The sequence below is a fragment of the Rutilus rutilus genome (assembly GCF_951802725.1).
Source record: "Rutilus rutilus genome assembly, chromosome: 2".
NCBI lineage: Eukaryota > Metazoa > Chordata > Actinopteri > Cypriniformes > Leuciscidae > Rutilus > Rutilus rutilus.
This window is the reverse complement of record NC_140210.1, coordinates 58,236,167-58,254,862: the sequence shown is the minus strand read 5'-3', so window position 1 is coordinate 58,254,862 and position 18,696 is coordinate 58,236,167. Positions and strand designations below refer to the sequence as shown.

The 18,696-nt window shown below is 36.4% G+C and overlaps 1 protein-coding gene across 1 annotated transcript in view; it reads left to right on the top strand.

The window, feature by feature from the left end:
* Positions 1-7,441: 7,441 nt before the first annotated feature.
* Positions 7,442-18,696, top strand: part of LOC311279875 (microfibril-associated glycoprotein 4-like) — a gene marked incomplete at its 3' end in the record, with an annotated part of 49,813 nt that continues 38,558 nt past the window's right edge. The window contains exons 1-4 of the mRNA XM_084391657.1: positions 7,442-7,461; positions 7,984-8,184; positions 8,265-8,361; positions 8,448-8,615. Of these exons, the coding sequence (XP_084247783.1) occupies positions 7,456-7,461; positions 7,984-8,184; positions 8,265-8,361; positions 8,448-8,615 (472 nt within the window). The 5' untranslated portion in view covers positions 7,442-7,455. The remainder of the gene's footprint in view (positions 7,462-7,983; positions 8,185-8,264; positions 8,362-8,447; positions 8,616-18,696) is intronic.

Below are 18,696 nucleotides of genomic sequence, written 5' to 3'. Positions count from 1 at the left end.
TTATTCAGCCAATAAAGTGTAGGCCTATGTATTTCATAGAAAATTGTGTCTAGTACTATATAAATTACAAAGGTTTAATTGGCATCTTTATTTCAAACGACCCGACCGACCGCGATCCGAATATCATTAAAAATATTTTTGGATGACTCGTAACCGCGGGTGACCGCAGGCACCCGCTCATTTTGGATCAACCCGCGTATCACTGGCCTCCACAGGGTGGGAGATACGCAGCGTGATTGACAGCTTTGACACCAAATGGATATACGTGAAAATCAGATGACATGATTTCACAACTTTTCATTGGTCATTTAGATATGTGAAGCATACTGTATAAGGAAATGAACCTGGACATTCTATCCGTCGAAAAATCTCAAAATCAGCAAAATGGACATACGCGGTTTTCATCGGACAGCGACGAAATGTAACAATTTATAATGTCAGGTAAATGTATCATGCCAATTTTATAATCAATTCAAAGATAATCAATACAAAACATCAAATGCTCCGGAATAAAGAGAAGAGATGCAAACCCAACATTAAGATACATGATGCTAAGAGTTTACTCTTAGCATCATGGGCCAACTTGAGTTACAAAAAGGCCCAGAACCCTTTGCTGCATTCCATTATATAGACAGAACTTCTTTCACATGAAAACATGTGCTGACAATGGAAATTTGCATTCAGAGGTTACACCTTTTGGGGGTAGGAGACCATTTGCCAGGAGACCACCTTCCTTTGTGTGCCAGTTATCTCTAAACTCTTAAAAACCTTATTACCTTTTGTTTTACTTATTTGGAAATGAGACATTTGTACCAGTCACACTGAGACATTTCAAATGATACCAAACATGTATAATACTCAGTGATAATCATTCACATTAAACTATATATTTTCTTGGGTGAATTCAGGTGATCTGAGCATGAGAGAGAGAGGGTGAGGGGAGAGGGAAAGAAATGTTGATTAGGATGACTCAGAGGTGAGACTTTCGTCTCGATAGTGCACAAGGGGGAGTTCAAATGTTAATTTCCAGAGAGGTCCTTTGTCCTCTCAGGGCCTCAAGTAGACTGCCTGGCATTTATCTAATTTCTCAAGTCTTACAAACCTATGTTGGCGAACTCTTATCTCAGCGTCAATGACAGTGTCATGTCATTAAAATAATATTGCCCAACAATTTCTCAAAGGTACAGAAGTGCAATTGAGGCAAGAAATTACAGTGTCTGGATCGGAAGAAGAGTGGTTTCAGAAGTAGCCTGTGCCAAATGTGACTCAGCAAAACCTCAAATTTAAGTGCCGTTTACATGACACCGTTTTCAACTGAAAACCATTCAGCATAATACAGCGGTTTTTGTCATTTTCATGGATACGTGTGAATGGAGATAATTTTGACAACGATGTCGTCTGTAAAAAGGAAAACTTTTCCGTTTTTAGTACATTGCTGTCGTGTAAATCTTACCGAAGTCTGCATTTATCACACTAATGGCCAGATTTACTGAACAGGGAAAAGCGCAATTCCAAAAAAGCGCAGATGGGAGTGGAAGGTTCTGCTCGTGATCTACTGGCGATGCGCAAATAATGGCCAACGCAATCCACCAGATAGCGTCTGGTTTAAGACGGGCTTTTTTGGGGCGGTAAATAATAGCACAAACACGAGCGTAAACCTTAGTAAATCACCTTGCATGTTTTATTTAAATTCTCTCCTCCCATAAATTTTGCTTCTGAAAGGGAAACTCCTCACAAATGCATAAGGTCAGCCGCAAAAATAACTGTGTCCACACCTTTTCAGCGCTAATTTTTCATCACTACTGGCAGTAGTTTTTTAACGCCAAAAGAGGGTTTGCGTTGGCGTTAAAAAAGCTGTTAGTGAATCTGGTCCTATGTAGTTCACGCATGCATGCAAGAAGCCATTATAGATTATCTAGTAGTTTCCATCACAGACCAAGGAAACTCACAAAAGTAAATTCAGACGGTGTTGTACTTCGCTATCCATGTCACATTGCAAAACAATGTTTGGAGAGAAGAAGAAAAATCAGTAGTTGTTTGTTTTGCATGTGGAAATATGGGACACAAGAAAAGACTGTGTTGCTTTTCACAAAAAAAAGGAAGTTGGGCTTTCAAGTCAGCAGTTTAGAAAGACAGTTGACTCTTAAGGAAAAATCCATTTACACCTGACCAGAAGTTTTAAACCAAGATGTGTGTTTTTTTGTTTTTAAATTGAACTGATTGTTCCTCGTTAGACTTTGAATCTTTAGGAAAATTATGTTAATGAATAACAGTAAGTATGTTTATGGTTATGAGTAATTGCTGTCTTAGATCAATGTTTCCATCTCAAAATAAAAATGACATGTATAAATTTAATGTACACCTGCAAAGGTCAAGTCCTGATATTTCACCACCAATGACTGATGAACTATTATTAGTTATTAATTACTGATCTAATTGGTTGCTCTCATTGTAACATTTATTTAAAATTATAAAACATATTGCCTGTGAAGCCCTATGGGAATATGAGACTTGGCTATAGATACATTTCCTTAAAAACATATGTTTAAATCCTGATATTTGTAAATGAATTTTTTCTGTCTGTCAGAAATACATAATAACATAACAATGCACATTTAATGCCCTTATTTGGGCTTATTTCCTTATAAAGAGCCATAATGAATTACTAATTATTTCTGTATATAAAATAAAAATAAAATCCCTTAGATTCTTTAATATTCCCTAGAATTGATGAAGATTTGGCTAAGGAATTGGGCAGCCACATTTCCCCCCAAGAAGTCAAAGAAGCGATTAACTCAATGCAAAATAAGAAATCCCCAGGCCCCGATGGGTTTACAGTTGAATTCTATAAGGCATATTCTACTTTATTAGTCCCAATTTTAGTGAGGATGTACAATAATTCATTTCAAGAAGGCCAACTCCCATCGACACTGTATATGGCTTCTATATCCTTGCTTTTGAAGAAAGACAGGGATCCCACTTCCTGCGGTAACTACAGACCGATTTCTCTGTTAAATGTAGACTGCAAAATATTAGCCAAAATTCTGTCTATCCGCCTCCAAAATATAATGCCATCCATTATTTCATTAGATCAAACAGGCTTTACATTGGATAGGCATTCCTTCTTCAATACCCTGAGGTTACTTGATATTATTTTCTCACCCTCATCTAATACCCCTGAAGTCATAGTTTCATTGGACGCAGAGAAAGCTTTCGATAGGGTCGAGTGGGAATACCTGTTTTTTGTGTTAGGAAAATTTGGGTTTGACCCCAAACTCATTTCTTGGATACGGCTTTTGTATGCTTTCCCGTCTGCATCGGTATATACCAACGGTGTTCGATGGCCACCCTTTTTACTTCAACGGGGGACACGTCAAGGCTGCCCGCTCTCTCCTTTGTTATTTAATATAGCTATTGAGCCCCTGGCCATTTGGCTCCGAAGTCACGATGCATTTAAAGGCATCAAACGTCATGGCTTGGTCCATAAACTTTCACTTTATGCAGATGATTTGTTATTATACGTCTCCGACCCCATAGCTTCTTTCCCCTCTATACTATCTGTTCTAGAACAGTTTGGCTGCCTATCAGGGTACAAGTTAAACTTTCAAAAAAGTGAGTTATTTTTTGTTAACCAATTGGCTAAATCTCTTCCTCATTCTTTATTTCCCTTTAAGTTAGCCTTGGATGGGTTCAAGTATCTGGGGATATTTATCACCGGTTCGCTTAAAGACCTGTTTTTTAAGAACTTTACACCACTTCTGGAAAAATGCAAGTCAGATATTGCTAGGTGGAGTTCCCTTTCCCTTTCTGAAATAGGTCGTGCAAACCTTATTAAAATGGTTGTTCTGCCAAAGTTTTTGTATCTTTTCCAGCATCTTCCAGTCTGCATTAACAAATCCTTTTTCGCTCATTTAGATCAGCATTTGAATGGATTCCTTTGGAATAACAAACCAGCTCGCATCAGGAAGTCAGTTCTTCAGCTTCCCAAATCTGAAGGGGGTTTAGCACTGCCAAATTTTCGATATTACTATTGGGCATGTAATATTCATAAATTACTTTATTGGGTTGGCCTTAAAAGTTGTGCCTCTAGTCCGCCCTGGGTGCATGTAGAGATATCTTCCTCTCGCTATTTACTTTCTAATATCTGCTCCCAGCTTCCACTTGGAGTACACAAAATTTCGAGCAATCCAATAGTTGTTAATACCATTAAGATTTGGCATCAATTCAGGAAACAATTTGGTCTTCATAGAGCGTCGATTCATATGCCAATTTCAAATAATCACTTATTTTCCCCGTCCCTTTCAGATAGCTTCTTTGATATTTGGGCAGCTAAGGGTCTCTCTACTCTAAACGATCTGTATGAAAACAAAGTCTTCTCCTCTTTCTCTTCCTTATCAGCAAAATTTAACCTTCCTAATAGTCATCTTTTTCGTTTTTTTCAAGTGAGGCATTCTATTCAAAAGCTATTTCCCCATTTTCCCAATCGCCCACCCGAATCAGAAATTGATTCAATTCTTACCTTCGACTCTGGTCAAAAACGACTGATTTCAGCTATTTATGGTAAAATTATCTCCCTAACTCCTTCTCCGATTGACTCCCTTAAGCTAACCTGGGAGCATGATTTGGGCATTGACATTTCCGATGACCAGTGGAAAAACATTCTCAGTTTAGCTCACTCTTCGTCTATTTGTGCTAGACATGCCCTAATACAATGTAAAGTGATCCACAGAGCTCATTTCACTAATGCCAGACTGGCTAAATTGTTTCCTAACAGAAGTAATGCCTGTAACAGATGCAAACAATCTCCAGCCAATCATCTTCACATGTTCTGGTCATGCCCGGTGCTATCAGATTATTGGTCCGACATTTTCACAACTCTCTCACAGGCCCTCAATTACACTATTGTCCCTAATTCCTTGACTGTTCTGTTCGGCCTCTCCCCAATCACATATATACCAGCTACAGCGCACTGCGTCATTGCCTTTACTACTTTGCTGGCCAGGCGTGCCATCCTCCTTAAATGGAAGCATGCTTCTCCTCCATCACATGACGACTGGATAAGAGATGTACTGCAATACATCCACCTTGAAAAAATTAGATATTCTCTTAAAGGCTCGCTGAGATCATTTCATAAAACTTGGAGCCCTGTACTGACTACTATTGAAGGCCTTATTGGGATTTTAAAACCTCCTGATTAGTTTTCTGTGGGGGACGGGGGAGATTTTCTTCTTTTGTTTACTACTTGTTTTCTTCTTTTTTTTTTTTTTTTTTTTTTTCACATACTTTCTCGTCACATACCTTCTCGTGTATGTATTTACTGGTTTATTTATTAGTTTTTATTATCTATTTGTGAGTGCTACAGGTGGCCTTAGGGGCGGAGGGGCGGGGTGGGAGGGTGGACGAGTGAGGGTCTATATTTCTATATGGAACTGTTCTGTTGATTTTTTTTCTTTTTCTTTCAGACGCCTTGTTTCATTTTACATCTGTTGTAATACCCTTTATATGTCTGCAGAAAACGTAATAAAAAAGAAATATAAAAAAAATTCCCATTTAGGTAGTGAATCCACACGTGATTTAGGAATCTGTCCACGTGGATGGAAAGAGTTTGGACCCCGGTGCTACAAGTACTTCTCTCAATCGGTTCCCTGGATCACAGCAGAGAGAAACTGTCAATCTTTAGGTGCGAATCTCGTATCTGTGCATGATCAACCAGAGAATAATTTCCTGCTGAGTCTGTTGCCTTCTTCCACAAGAACTTGGGTTGGTGCTCATGATGCTGAACAAGACGGAGAGTGGTTGTGGAGTGACGGAACTGTGTATTACTATACCAACTGGTGCTCTGGAGAACCTAACAATGCTGGTGTTCCTGAGAACTGTTTGGAGATCAACTGGACCTCTAACCGTTGCTGGAACGATGCACCCTGTTCAACCTCAATGAACTATATTTGTGTTTTGGACGAGTGAGATCATAATTGGTCATCCTGCTCCACATTCACTTTGAACTACATATGTTTTCTGATCTTATCACAAATGTTGTTCTGAAATTCAATCTCTTAATACTTTCTCTGAAACACTCCTCAAATTAATAAAAGCATTGAATAAAAAAAAATAAAAAAAAATAAAATAAAATAAATAAAAATAAAAATATCTAATCTGTTTGCATTAACTCTGAGGAGTTTAGAGAGTAGTCTTGTTTGGGAAATGGGGAAACCTCTTTTTATTACCTATAATCCTGAACTTCCACAAAGTTTTTACTTAGAACTAGTGCTGGGCAACGATTAATCGCATCCAAAATAAAAGTTTGTGTTTACATAATATATGTGTGTGTATACTGTGTATGGCCTAATTATTTTGTATATATAAATACACACATATGCATGTACTATATATATTTAAGAAATGTTTGTAATATTTAACAAAATTTTCTTAAATATATACATGCATGTGCGTGTATTTATATGTACAAAATAATAATTCATAGTACACACACATATATTATGTAAACAAAAACTTTTATTTAGGATCCGATTGATCGTTGCCCAGCACTACTTAGAACCCATTAAAATCATATTTATTTAAAAAATAACATTAAAAAATGTAACCTTTTTGCTTTTCTTTCGTATACTTTGCACCTTAATAAACATCTTGTTTGCTTTGAGAGATGATAAACCAGGATGTGTTTTCAAAAAAATATTGAACTGCTTTTTCCTCCTTAGACTTTGAATCTTTAAGGAAATGATGTTAATGAATAACAGCAAGTATGTTAATGGTTATGAGTAATTGCTGTCTTAGATCCATGTTTCCTTCTCAAAATAAAAATGCCATGTATAAATTTAATGTACAGCTGAAATGGTCAAGTCCTGATATTTCACCACCAATGACTGACGAGCGATCAGTTATTAATTACTGATCTAATTGGTTGCTCTCATTGTAAAATATTAAGTAAATGGCTCTAGATACATTTCCTTAAAAAAAATATGTTTAACATCCTGATATTTGAAAATGAATTTATTCTGTCTGCCAGAAACACAAAATAACATACCAATGCACATTTCATTTCCTTATTGTGGTTTATTTCCTTATAAAGAACCATAATGAATGGCTTATTATTTCTGTATATAGAATAATAATTTTTTTGTATGAACTTTAGTTTTCAAACAGATGTTTACTTAATCTTGAAACAATATCTAGAGCTTTATAGTGGACGTTTATGTCATAAAGATGTTATAAAGACACACAGGAGGAGTCTGAGAATCTGACAGATATATAAAGAGTGTTTGCATCAGACTGAACAACACAAACGGTGAGTTACTGTTTTGTTCTTCATTTACCTCATTGAACATTTGTACAATTTTCTGAAAATAAAATATAAAAATAGACCTAATATGCACTTTTATATTTCTTTTATTTAGATAAAACCATTCTGCTGTGATCTACTGAGGAGAGACTGAGAAGATGGCAGTAAGTTCATCTGCTTCCTTCATTGTGTCCCTGTTACCCTAAACCACTAAATACTTATTTCAAATTTGTTTCATTTTCAGTGTGATGTTAATTTCTTTCTCTCTGTCATGTTGGTTTTGGGTTTAGGCTCATGCTTAGGTTTTCATGTCTTTTATTTTGAAATGTAATCACGTTTCCTGTTTGCCATGTGCTTCCCTTGTCTGTGTCATGTTCTGATTGGTTGTTCTAGTCATGTGTCCTATGTTCTCATTGGTTAATTGTTCTTTGCATTCATGTGTGTCTTACTAAGTCATTAGTCTTTTTGTATAAATAGCCCTCATGTTTCCATTGTCTCTTGTTAAGTATTGTCCGTATAACCGCTGTTGGTGAGTCTGCTAGGTTTATAGTCAAGTTTGTTTAGTTCATGTTGTTCAAGTCAGGTCATTGTTACTTTGTATTTTGTCCATGTTTTGATGTAAATAAACTGCACTTGGGTTTGCACTATGCACTCAGTGGACTTATGTTACACTCTCTCTCGTGTAGATGAAGGTGCTTTTGGCGGTTCTTCTCCCTGTTGTTCTGGGCCGTGACTGTAAATTCATGCCATTCGACTGTTCTGACATCTACAACTCAGGAGAAAAAGTTAGTGGGATTTACACCATCTATCCAGCAGGAGAAGTTCCCGTCTGGGTTTACTGTCACATGGTCTCAGATGGGAAAGATGAAGACAACGGAGGATGGACGGTACGAATGTGACTTTAGGTCATCAAACACACATCAGAACATACATTATGAATCATATATTCTATATAAACCCATCACAGGTGATTCAGAGGAGAATGGACGGCAGTGTGAATTTCTATCGGCCGTGGAATCAGTACAAGAGAGGATTCGGGAATGTGGAGAGCGAATACTGGCTGGGTAAGATCTCACAGCGTGTGTCCGTTTGTGTGGATGATCATGTGTTTGGTTGAACATGTTCTTCGTGTGTGTGTGTGTGTGAACAGGGCTGGAGAACATGTACCAGCTGACACGTAACAGGAATTACATGCTGAGAGTGGATCTGGAGGACTTTGAAGGAAGGAAGGGTTTTGCTCTGTACTCGTCCTTCTCTGTGGATTGTGAATGTGCTGGATATAAACTACAAGTTTCAGGGTTCAAGAATGGAGGAGCAGGTAGGACACTTTCATTCATAGGAGTAAATGTATACATTATCATGCACTTTCAAATGTTTTGGTAATTTCCAATAAATATTTTTTCATGTCCTCAATTTGGATTCAGATTGTTCATTCAGTTTGTAAATATAATGTATGTCTCATTCTTTAAATGTGGCTTAAATTGGTAAATGTTAAGAAAACTGCACTTATCTTCTGGAATAATTCAGTGAGCAGTGTGAGATGTCGGGCATGTTTCTCTAATAACATACGTTAAGTGCTAACTGGAAAATCCCTTGTTTATTATGAAACGTATCTGGGTAAACAAGCAAGAATATGACTCTTTTACATATCATGTTAATCCTCATAATGATGTTCCTCCTCTCTGCAGGCGACTCTTTGACCCAACACAATAATCAGAAGTTTTCCACCTTTGACAAAGACCAAGACTCCTGGGTGAATAACTGTGCTAAACAGTTTCTCGGGGGATTTTGGTACACAGACTGTCACTATACAAACCCCAACGGTGTGTATTTATGGGGGGAAGATGCCACTCATCACGCCATTGCTGTTTCTTGGTACAGCTGGAAAGTCACTCACACTGTCAGTATGAAATCCATCAGCATGAAGATCAAAAGTATATACTAACATCAGTGTTAAAAGCCAAAAGTATACTTCAGTTTTGACACCTATGCGTACAGCCGAACACATAGCTTTTCAAAGTATACTCCATTTGACAGTGAGCACAAACACAGGAACTTAACACATTTCTTTGTCTAATAATAATAATAATAATTCATTACATTTATATAGCGCTTTTCTCTGCACTCAAAGCGCTTTACATGGAAGGGGGAATCTCCTCAACCACCACCAATGTGCAGCATCCACTTGGATGATGCGACGGCAGCCATATTGCGCCAGAACGCCCACCACACACCAGCATACTGGTGGAGAGGAGACAGTGATGAAGCCAATCAGTATATGGGGATGATTAGGGGGCCATGATGGACAGAGGCCACTGGGCAAATTTGGCCAGGACATCGGGGTTACACCCCTACTCTTTCGAAAGACATCCTGGGATTTTTAATGACCACAGAGAGTCAGGACCTCGGTTTAACGTCTCTTCCGAAGGACGGTGCTCTTTTGACAGTATAGTGTCCCCGTCACTATACTGGGGCAGTAGGACCCAGACAGACCACAGGGTGAGCACCCCCTGCTGGCCTCACTAACACCTCTTCCAGCAGCAACCTGGTTTTTCTCAGGAGGTTTTTTCCCATCCAGGTACTAACTAGGCTCAGCCCTGCTTAGCTTCAGTGGGCAACCAGTCTTGGGCTACAGGGTGACATGGCTGCTGGCAAAGTGTGCTGTCCAGTGTGCTGTGTGCTGTTATGAATGATGAAATATTACTTTTAAACTACAATTTTTTTTTTACTACTTTTAAACTAGAGTTGTGGGTTTCTCTATACCGTTTTTTTTCTTTCTTTTTTTTCAGTATTTCAGATTCACTATCCAAAGGACCTCTTAAATGTTCAATAAACTCCAGTACTGAATGCATTATGTCTGTATGCAGAAGTGTTTATTTCCACAACAGAAACACTAAATGAGGAATTCTGTGGAATCATAGATGTGGATTAATTGACTGTGAGTTTGGAGTCGTGGGAGCAGTTGAGTATTGTACATGTAGACTGGAATTATTAATCACAATGTTTATATATTTACAAAATACAATTAAGCTGGTCAATGAAAACACTGGAAATATTTTCTTTTTACTTTTTTTCAGTTAAATAAGATAATTAAAAAATCACAGATTCTTGAATTTATTGCATTTTGCAAAATGTCCCAACATTTCTGGAAATGCTGTATTTATTTAAAAATAACATTCATGACAATGTAAATACTTTTTTGCTTTTTTAATACATTGAGATGGATCTAAGCACATTATTAAACATCTTGGTTGCTTTGAGAGACGGTGTTAAACCAGGATGTGTTTTTTTTGTTTGTTTTTTTGTTTATTTTACTACTTGTTCTTCATTAGCCCTTTGAATCTTTAGGGAAATGATGTTGATGAATAACAGTAAGTATGTTAATGGTTAAGAGTAATTGCTGTCTTAGATGCATGTTTCCCTTTTAAATTAAAAAATGACATGTTTAAATTGAATAAATTGCTGAAATGTCTAATTCTGATATTTCAACTCCAATAACTAATGAACTATCAGTTATTAACTAGAAAAATGCATTTCCGGAGGAACTGCGAAGTGTGCTTGCTCGGGTGCGGTTCACTAACGTTAGCAGGTAGTGGATAAGGGTGCGTTGAAGTTTGCTTGATCTGAGAATTTCAACAATAGTACTTTTTTCAAGATTGTGCAAAAAGGTGAAAATTCATGTGCATTAAGAGACATGTCTGCAATGTAGACTAGTGCCAATGGCATTGTTTATGTGGCTTGGTTGTTGGTTTTGAAATAATTGGTTATGAATATACAGCAGAGAGTGAGAGTGTTTTGGGTGATGAAATAGTATTGAAAAGAAGTTGACAGTCTTAATTTACTGTATCCAGTAAGCCAATACAAAACTCGCCCAGCTGTTCTGTGGTTGAGTGTTCCCTTTGATTAGGAACAAATTTACTATCTCAAATTAAGGTCTACCGTAATTAGCGATGCTTTGATTGCTGCTGTCAAGATGGTTGTCATCACCTACACAGAAACGCTGATTTTTATAGCCTACCGTCAGTCCTCATATTGTAATTAAATGAAAAACGCTATCAGTTTCACTATTAGCTTATTCTAGCGATGCAATCGCAACAACATTAATTAAGGAAACCTAACTCATAAATTGGACTCTATATGGGTTCAGTGATTCAGGTCTAATGATTGTGAAATAATGATTATGTTAAATCACAACCAACACCATCAGATCATCTTTTCTCTTTGTTCATCTGGCTGTTATAACTCATGTACAGCAGCCAAACAAAACTTAAAGTTAATAATTTAAGGGTCAAGAGCCCAACTAAAACACACACTGATCTCCATAATGGTGACTTTAATTATGGTTTTCTCCTTCAGTGATTCTGCTTGTTAACACCAGGTGTCTTCAATGTTGGCAATAAAAGATATTTAGTAAATTTTACTCATTTTACATGGTTAACTTTTAAGGAATTAATTTGATTAATTATTACTCAATTCTAATTTGTTAAATTTAATTAATAATATTGCTTGTAATCTGTTGCCTCAATTTTATTGATTAGATATCAATAAAATCTATGTATTCATTTTTACAGTGTACATTTGATCAAACCTCATTTAAAATTTAGTCTGCATTTATTTTATAGACGGACATATATTTTTTTAAGTATTTTATTTATCTTGCCAGTTAGTCAATCAAATTTGAAGAGATGCAGTACAATATTGTAATGATTGGAGGTAAAGAGGAAGAGATTTTTTTTTTTTCATGCTATCACTGAGGAAACTGCAGAAGTGGAGGACATGAGTGAAAAGTCTATTAATTATTGCCCAGCCTCAAAAAAAATGACACTCAAACCAATCACTTAATCTTAACTTGGGTTTTCTGAGTAACCAAGGCATAATATGTGAATAGTACAGATTACTAGATTTTTACAACTAAGTTAAGACATTTAGTAAAGTTAACTAAAAAGTGTTAGTTAGAACAACTGAGGTTTTGGTGAGCTTTCTCCCAATACGTCCCAGAATGATCATGTGTTTGGTGAGTAGGCGGCAAATAGGCAGAGCTTTGCCGCGGTCCAGGATGGATAAGGATGGATAAAATATGGCCACATTTCTGACTTTCTCCATATATGTTTTCAGCAGGGCCGGAGTTGGGCCTTTTTTTAACACCAGTGTTTAATGCCCAAGACCAGCTCTTTTTTTGTTCATGGTGAAAGAACTTGGATAAATGAAGTGTCAGTTCATACTATTCTGTTTCATTTATTACTGTCATGCTTGCTGACAAGGAATATAAAAGGTACATAACAAATGACATTCCGAAACAATTGAAAAATATTATAAATAAAAATGGAAAAAACCTGAACATTATTATCATAACTAATATCAGACAGCCGTATGGATTATGCTATTCTATAAAGTCATATTACACCGTTGTATAAAGACCTTTGTGTCTATAGGCTGTGTGAACAGCCAGTAAATGTCTGTTTGTTGTGAGAATGGACATGGCTTGTTTTCCCTCATCCGAATTCCTTAACTCTAAATCAAGATTTTAAACAATAATTACCATATTAAGGTAAATCTAAGATAACATTTCATACCTGTGTGTTCTTTGAGCCAGTCAATCAACATTAGAGCGCCACCCTCAGGCTGAATTGCACAAGGAAATAGAGGTGTGTACCCGGACCGAGCACACAGGCCCTGTGTGCATGGAGAGCTGCACTGTGGAAGAATTATGATCTTATTTGTGTAAATAGTTTTGCAACACTTTCAAAGTTCAAAGTTTGAGTTCCTTGTGACTTGTGAGAATTATTGTGACTTGTTACACTGGTTCACCTTGTAAAGTTTCATAATTGGCAAGTGCTTTATCTCTTTTGCTGCTGAGGTGGCCACTGTGTCTTGAAGAAACTGTTATTTGTTTACTGGTCGTTGCATGCAGTCCTAAAATACAGCATGTTGCAAAACGGTGTTAGCTTTGAGAAATGGACTTCGGGTTCTGTCTGAAAATGTAACTGTACCGGTTGGGTGGGTTCGGGTCAGGTTAAGTGATCTCAGGTACGTGCTGGGTTCGGGCTTCAATTTAAAGCCTGTGCAGATCTCTATCTCTGCCAAAAGTGCATCTGCATGTTCAGCAATTAGAATTTAAAGGGGACCTACTATGCCCCTTTTTACAAAATATAATGAAGAGCTTTCGCTCTGTTGAGGGCGAGAGTCGCGAGAGAGTGAGATTCATCATGGCGGCACACGCTCACTGAGAGAGAGCTGCTGTACCAACTGTATCAACTGCACTTACTGTACCAACTGTACCAGCAACTGTACCAGCAATATTCATCACGAGAACATTTCCCCATTTTCACTGGAAAAACTAACGGACTTAGAGATATACATCGATCACTACTACAACCGCTACAAAATGAATACAACGCAGCAAACTCCGAAAACAAACAAACAAACAAACAAACAAACAAACAAACAAACGAAAGAAGACATCATCATCATCTACCGACACCAGCGATTTACAAACTACAGAAATTGAGGTCAGTGTACTCGCATCCATTAACAGCAAATTGGACTTACTGGTTTCATGAAGAAGTAAAAGAACTTCGAGCAAGTCTGGAATTCGCATACACACATATTGAAACGCTAGAACAGTCGAATAAATCCCTCTAAATTAATGCTGAATCACTCAACAAAAAGATGGAGACAGTCATAAAAGAAAACCATTCTAGATTTTCTAACCATTCTCTGGATCTTAATCCACCGATCCTAATACTTTTGTTTATTATGTTTCACTATGTCATACTATACTTGTTTATATGTATTCTGTACACATTTATATGTATAATCTATAGTCTCTTTTTTTTTCTTTGTTATTATTAGGCTACTACTATCATCATTATCTCTTTTTAGACATTTAATCAACAATCATGCAAACACTTAAAATGGTATCGTGGAATGTGCGTGGCTTCCGGACCCAGTCAAAGGACTAAAATAATTAATCATCTGACGAAATTGGGGGCAGATATATCTTTTATACAAGAAACACACCTAACAAAATCGGAACTTGAAAATCTAAAATTTAGTAAATTTAACAACATTCTCATTGACATACAATAGTAAACAACGAGGAGTTTCAATATTAATAAATAAAAACATCCCACTTACTCTTAACACATCTGCTATTGACCCAGAAGGGAGATTTATTATTATCAATATATCCATTAATAATACAACATACACACTGGCTAACATTTATGGACCAAATACTGATGACCCAAGCTTCTTTCATAATTTCTTCTCACTAATACCTGACACAAATAATATTATTATTACTTCAATACTGTTATCAACCCACAAATGGACCGATCAAATTCAACCAATTCCACAAGAACTGGGCAGTCTACTGAAACAATAAAACAATATATGACTACTTTTGGACTTGGCGATAGTTGGAGAATAAATAACCCTTCACTCAGAGAATATACCTATTCTTCTTCTGTTCACCAATAATTTTCCCGAATTGATCTTTTTCTCATCAGTAATTCATTAACCCAACATGTAACAGAAACTTTAATTCATCCAATCATAATCTGCGATCACGCTCCCATCTCTATCACATTAAACACTAAACTTTCTATTAAACCCCCCAGTAGATGGCGTTTCAATACCTCATTACTCCACGACTCCGACTTTGACTGTTTCATTAGGAAAGAATGGGCTTTCTTTCTGGAAATGAATGACTCTCCAGGGATTTCTCCATCATTATTATGGGAAACAGGCAAAGCAGTAATTACAGGAAAAATAATATCATATTCAACATACAAAAAAAAAAAAAAAAAAAAAAAACAAGAGCTGGAAAAAAACTTAGACCAGAGAATTAAACTTCTCACAGATACCTATACTACCGATCCTAGTGAGGAAATACAATGCGAACTAAACTGTCTTAAAGCTGAACTCGATAGCATCATAAACCAAAAAACACAGTTTATTATCCAACAACTCAAATATAAACAATATCAATATTCTAACAAAATGGGCAAATATTTAGCAAATCAACTAAAGCGTAAACAAGAAAAAGCAATCATTCCATCCATATATAATGAATCAGACAGAATAACCCAGAACCCACAAGAAATTAATAATGTATTCCGAAATTTCTATCAAAATTTATATTCATCAGATCACAATCCAGATGAAAAAGAAATAGAACATTTTTTTTTTTTTTTTATTAAAACTACCAACAATGTCAAAAGAGCAGGCAAATGCATTAGATGCACCGTTCACTAATGATTAGCTCTATAAAGCATTAGACAAAATGCCAAATAACAAATCACCCGGACCTGATGGACTACCAGCTGAATTTTATAGACACTTCTGGCCAATTCTATCTCCATTATTCGTCAAAGTTATCAAAGAAATTAAAACCACATCGACAATACCAACACATATGAACACGGCGGCTATGACACTTCTGCTAAAACCAAACAAAGATCCAATGCACCCTCCTAGTTACCGACCTCTCTCATTAATAAACACAGATTTAAAAATCATTACCAAAGTATTAGCTACTAGAATAGAAACAGTTATCCCGATGTTAATTCACCATGATCAAACAGGTTTTATTAAACAAAGGAATGCCTCAGATAATGTACGCAGATTATTCAACTTAATTAATATTGCCCGACAAAAACTATAATTGTATCACTTGATGCTGAAAAAGCGTTTGATAAAGTTAACTGGACATTTCTTTTTTACACTCTACACAGATTTGGCTTTGGAGAGTCATTCACCCATTGGATAAAAATATTATATTCTTCACCTAGGGCCACAATAATGGGATCACATCACAAAATTTCACACTTTCCAGAGGGACCAGACAAGGATGCCCACTTTCTCCCTCTTTATTTGCCATATTTATAGAACCACTTGCAGCAGCAATACGACAAAACAATAATATCAGAGGAATACAAAACATCAATACACAACATAAAATCTGTCTTTATGCAGATGATTTATTGTTATGTTTGCAAAACCCTTCTAAATCACCTTTAAAATGATTAATAATTTTTCAAAAATTTCTGATTATACAATAAACTGGAATAAATCAACAATACTACCACTCTCTGAGGACGCCTGGGATTCCACAGCTCATGATTCTTCTCTTCCACTCCGCACCGGCAATATTACATACTTGGGTGTCAACATTTCCTCCAGGCTGTCAGAGTTGTTCAATCTTAACTATACTCCACTTTTAAAAAAAATAGGAGATGATTTAAAACGCTGGACTAACCTACCACTATCACTTGTCGGGCGCATTGCTACAGTTAAAATGAAAACTTTACCACAAGTCAACTATCTGTTCTCAATGCTTCCAACAACTCCCAGCGATAAATGGTTCAAATCACTTGATTCATTAATCTCTCACTTCTATTGGAAAAACAAAACATCTAAAATATCACTAGAAAAATTACAAAAGACAAAATCACAAAGTGGCCGAGAAGCTCCAAATTTTCAATATTACTTTTTAGCAAACCAGCTACAATATTTGTATAAATGGATCAATAATAAAAATCACAATTATTCATGGATGGAATTAGAACAAAATCAATGTAAAAATACTTCAGTTTCAGATCTCGCCTTCCTACCAAAATCAATTAAAAAAAAGCACTATTTTAATAATATTACAATTGCATCAACTCTGACAGCCTGGTGGAAAGTAAATCAAATTAATAACTCATCACTAACATCATGTACACACGCCCCCATCTGGTTCAACCCTGACTTCCAATTATGCAATAAACCTATACATTTTCCATCCTGGAAACAAAAAGGAATTACGCATCTCCATCACTTATTTGAAAATAATACATTTGTATCATTCCAAACACTAGTCCAGAGGTACGGTCTTGGGGGAGAACAATTTCTACAATACCAACAAATTAAATCCAAGATCAACATAATTAATAACCCACTTAACAAATTACTAACACCAACAAACTGATATCCAAACTACATAAACTTATATTAAATAATGATACAACAATTATAATACCCATGAACAAATGGGAAAATGATTTAGCCTTATCCCCCAACACCGACCTCTGGAAGGAAATCTGTAACAATACATTTTCAATGACTAACAATACTAACCTCCAGCTCATACAGTTTAAGATTATACACAGGATTCACATCACTGAAAAAAAGATGTTTATAATGGGCTTGAGGGACACAGACATTTGTTCACAGTGCACAATGGGGAGCACAGATGACTATCTTCATGCCCTATGGACCTGTCAATCAGTTTATTCATTTTGGATATCAGTGACCACAAAACTCTCCGTTATCATGGGTTGTGGAATCCCTCTCCGTCACTTTGTTTACTCAATAACTATACTGAAGTTGATCATCTCCCAATTAAATACAAAAATCCACTCCTCATTTCTCTAACTATCGCCAAGAAAGTCATTTTGCAAAACTGGAAGTCCAAAAACTGTATAAATATCAATCACTGGACTAATCTTCTTTGGACTAATTCTCATTTGTGATGGTGGTATTAAGAATAGTGATATTGGTAATATTATAGTATAATTATTATTCAGTCCTCTCTTTATTATATAAATAACAAAATGTTAAGTATAAATATTAAATTATTATATATATATATATATATATATATATATATATATATATATATATATATATATATATATAAATAATATAAACGATCTGGGTTGGGCGTCTGTTCTAGGTGCTGTTGGTGGGTCCGATTGGCATGCCCTGTTGTCATGGTCATTGTAGTCTCAGTGGTTTGATTGACCCTTCCCTTTCACTGCCTCTGGCCAAATCCCTCCCTCATGTAAAATAATTTGGATTGATACCTGGGTTGGATATGGTGTCTCTGGCTGGGTAGCTAACCAGTGCACACCATGGTCCAAGCCTTGGAGAAAAAAAAAAAAAAAAGGGGACAAGAGGGCCAACCACTAATAACATTTGGTTATGTCAGGTCACAACCAGACTAAGGGAGCTTGGTATGGAGGTGCCTGTTATGGTGCCCCAGCATACTTCTTGGAGGAAGACTCAATGGAGCATAGAGGTTTAACTGCTGTGGCCGGGTGTCGCTGGTGGGGGTGGGGTGGGGTGGGGTGGGGTGGGGATTGGATTGTCGGATCAATGAGAGGTGTCTATGTCGGGGGGATATGCTGGTTGTGCTCACTGGCAGTTGTGGATCAGCCCCTGTCCTAGAGTTTAGAGCAAATATACAATAGCTTATGGACTGATCTTAATGTATTGTTGTTATTATTATTACTGTTACTAATACTATCATCACTATTTACTATTTTTTTGTATTTTTTTTTTGTATTTTTTTTTTTTAATAAATCACTAAAACTAACACTATTACTATTGTTATTTTTTAACACCACTAATAT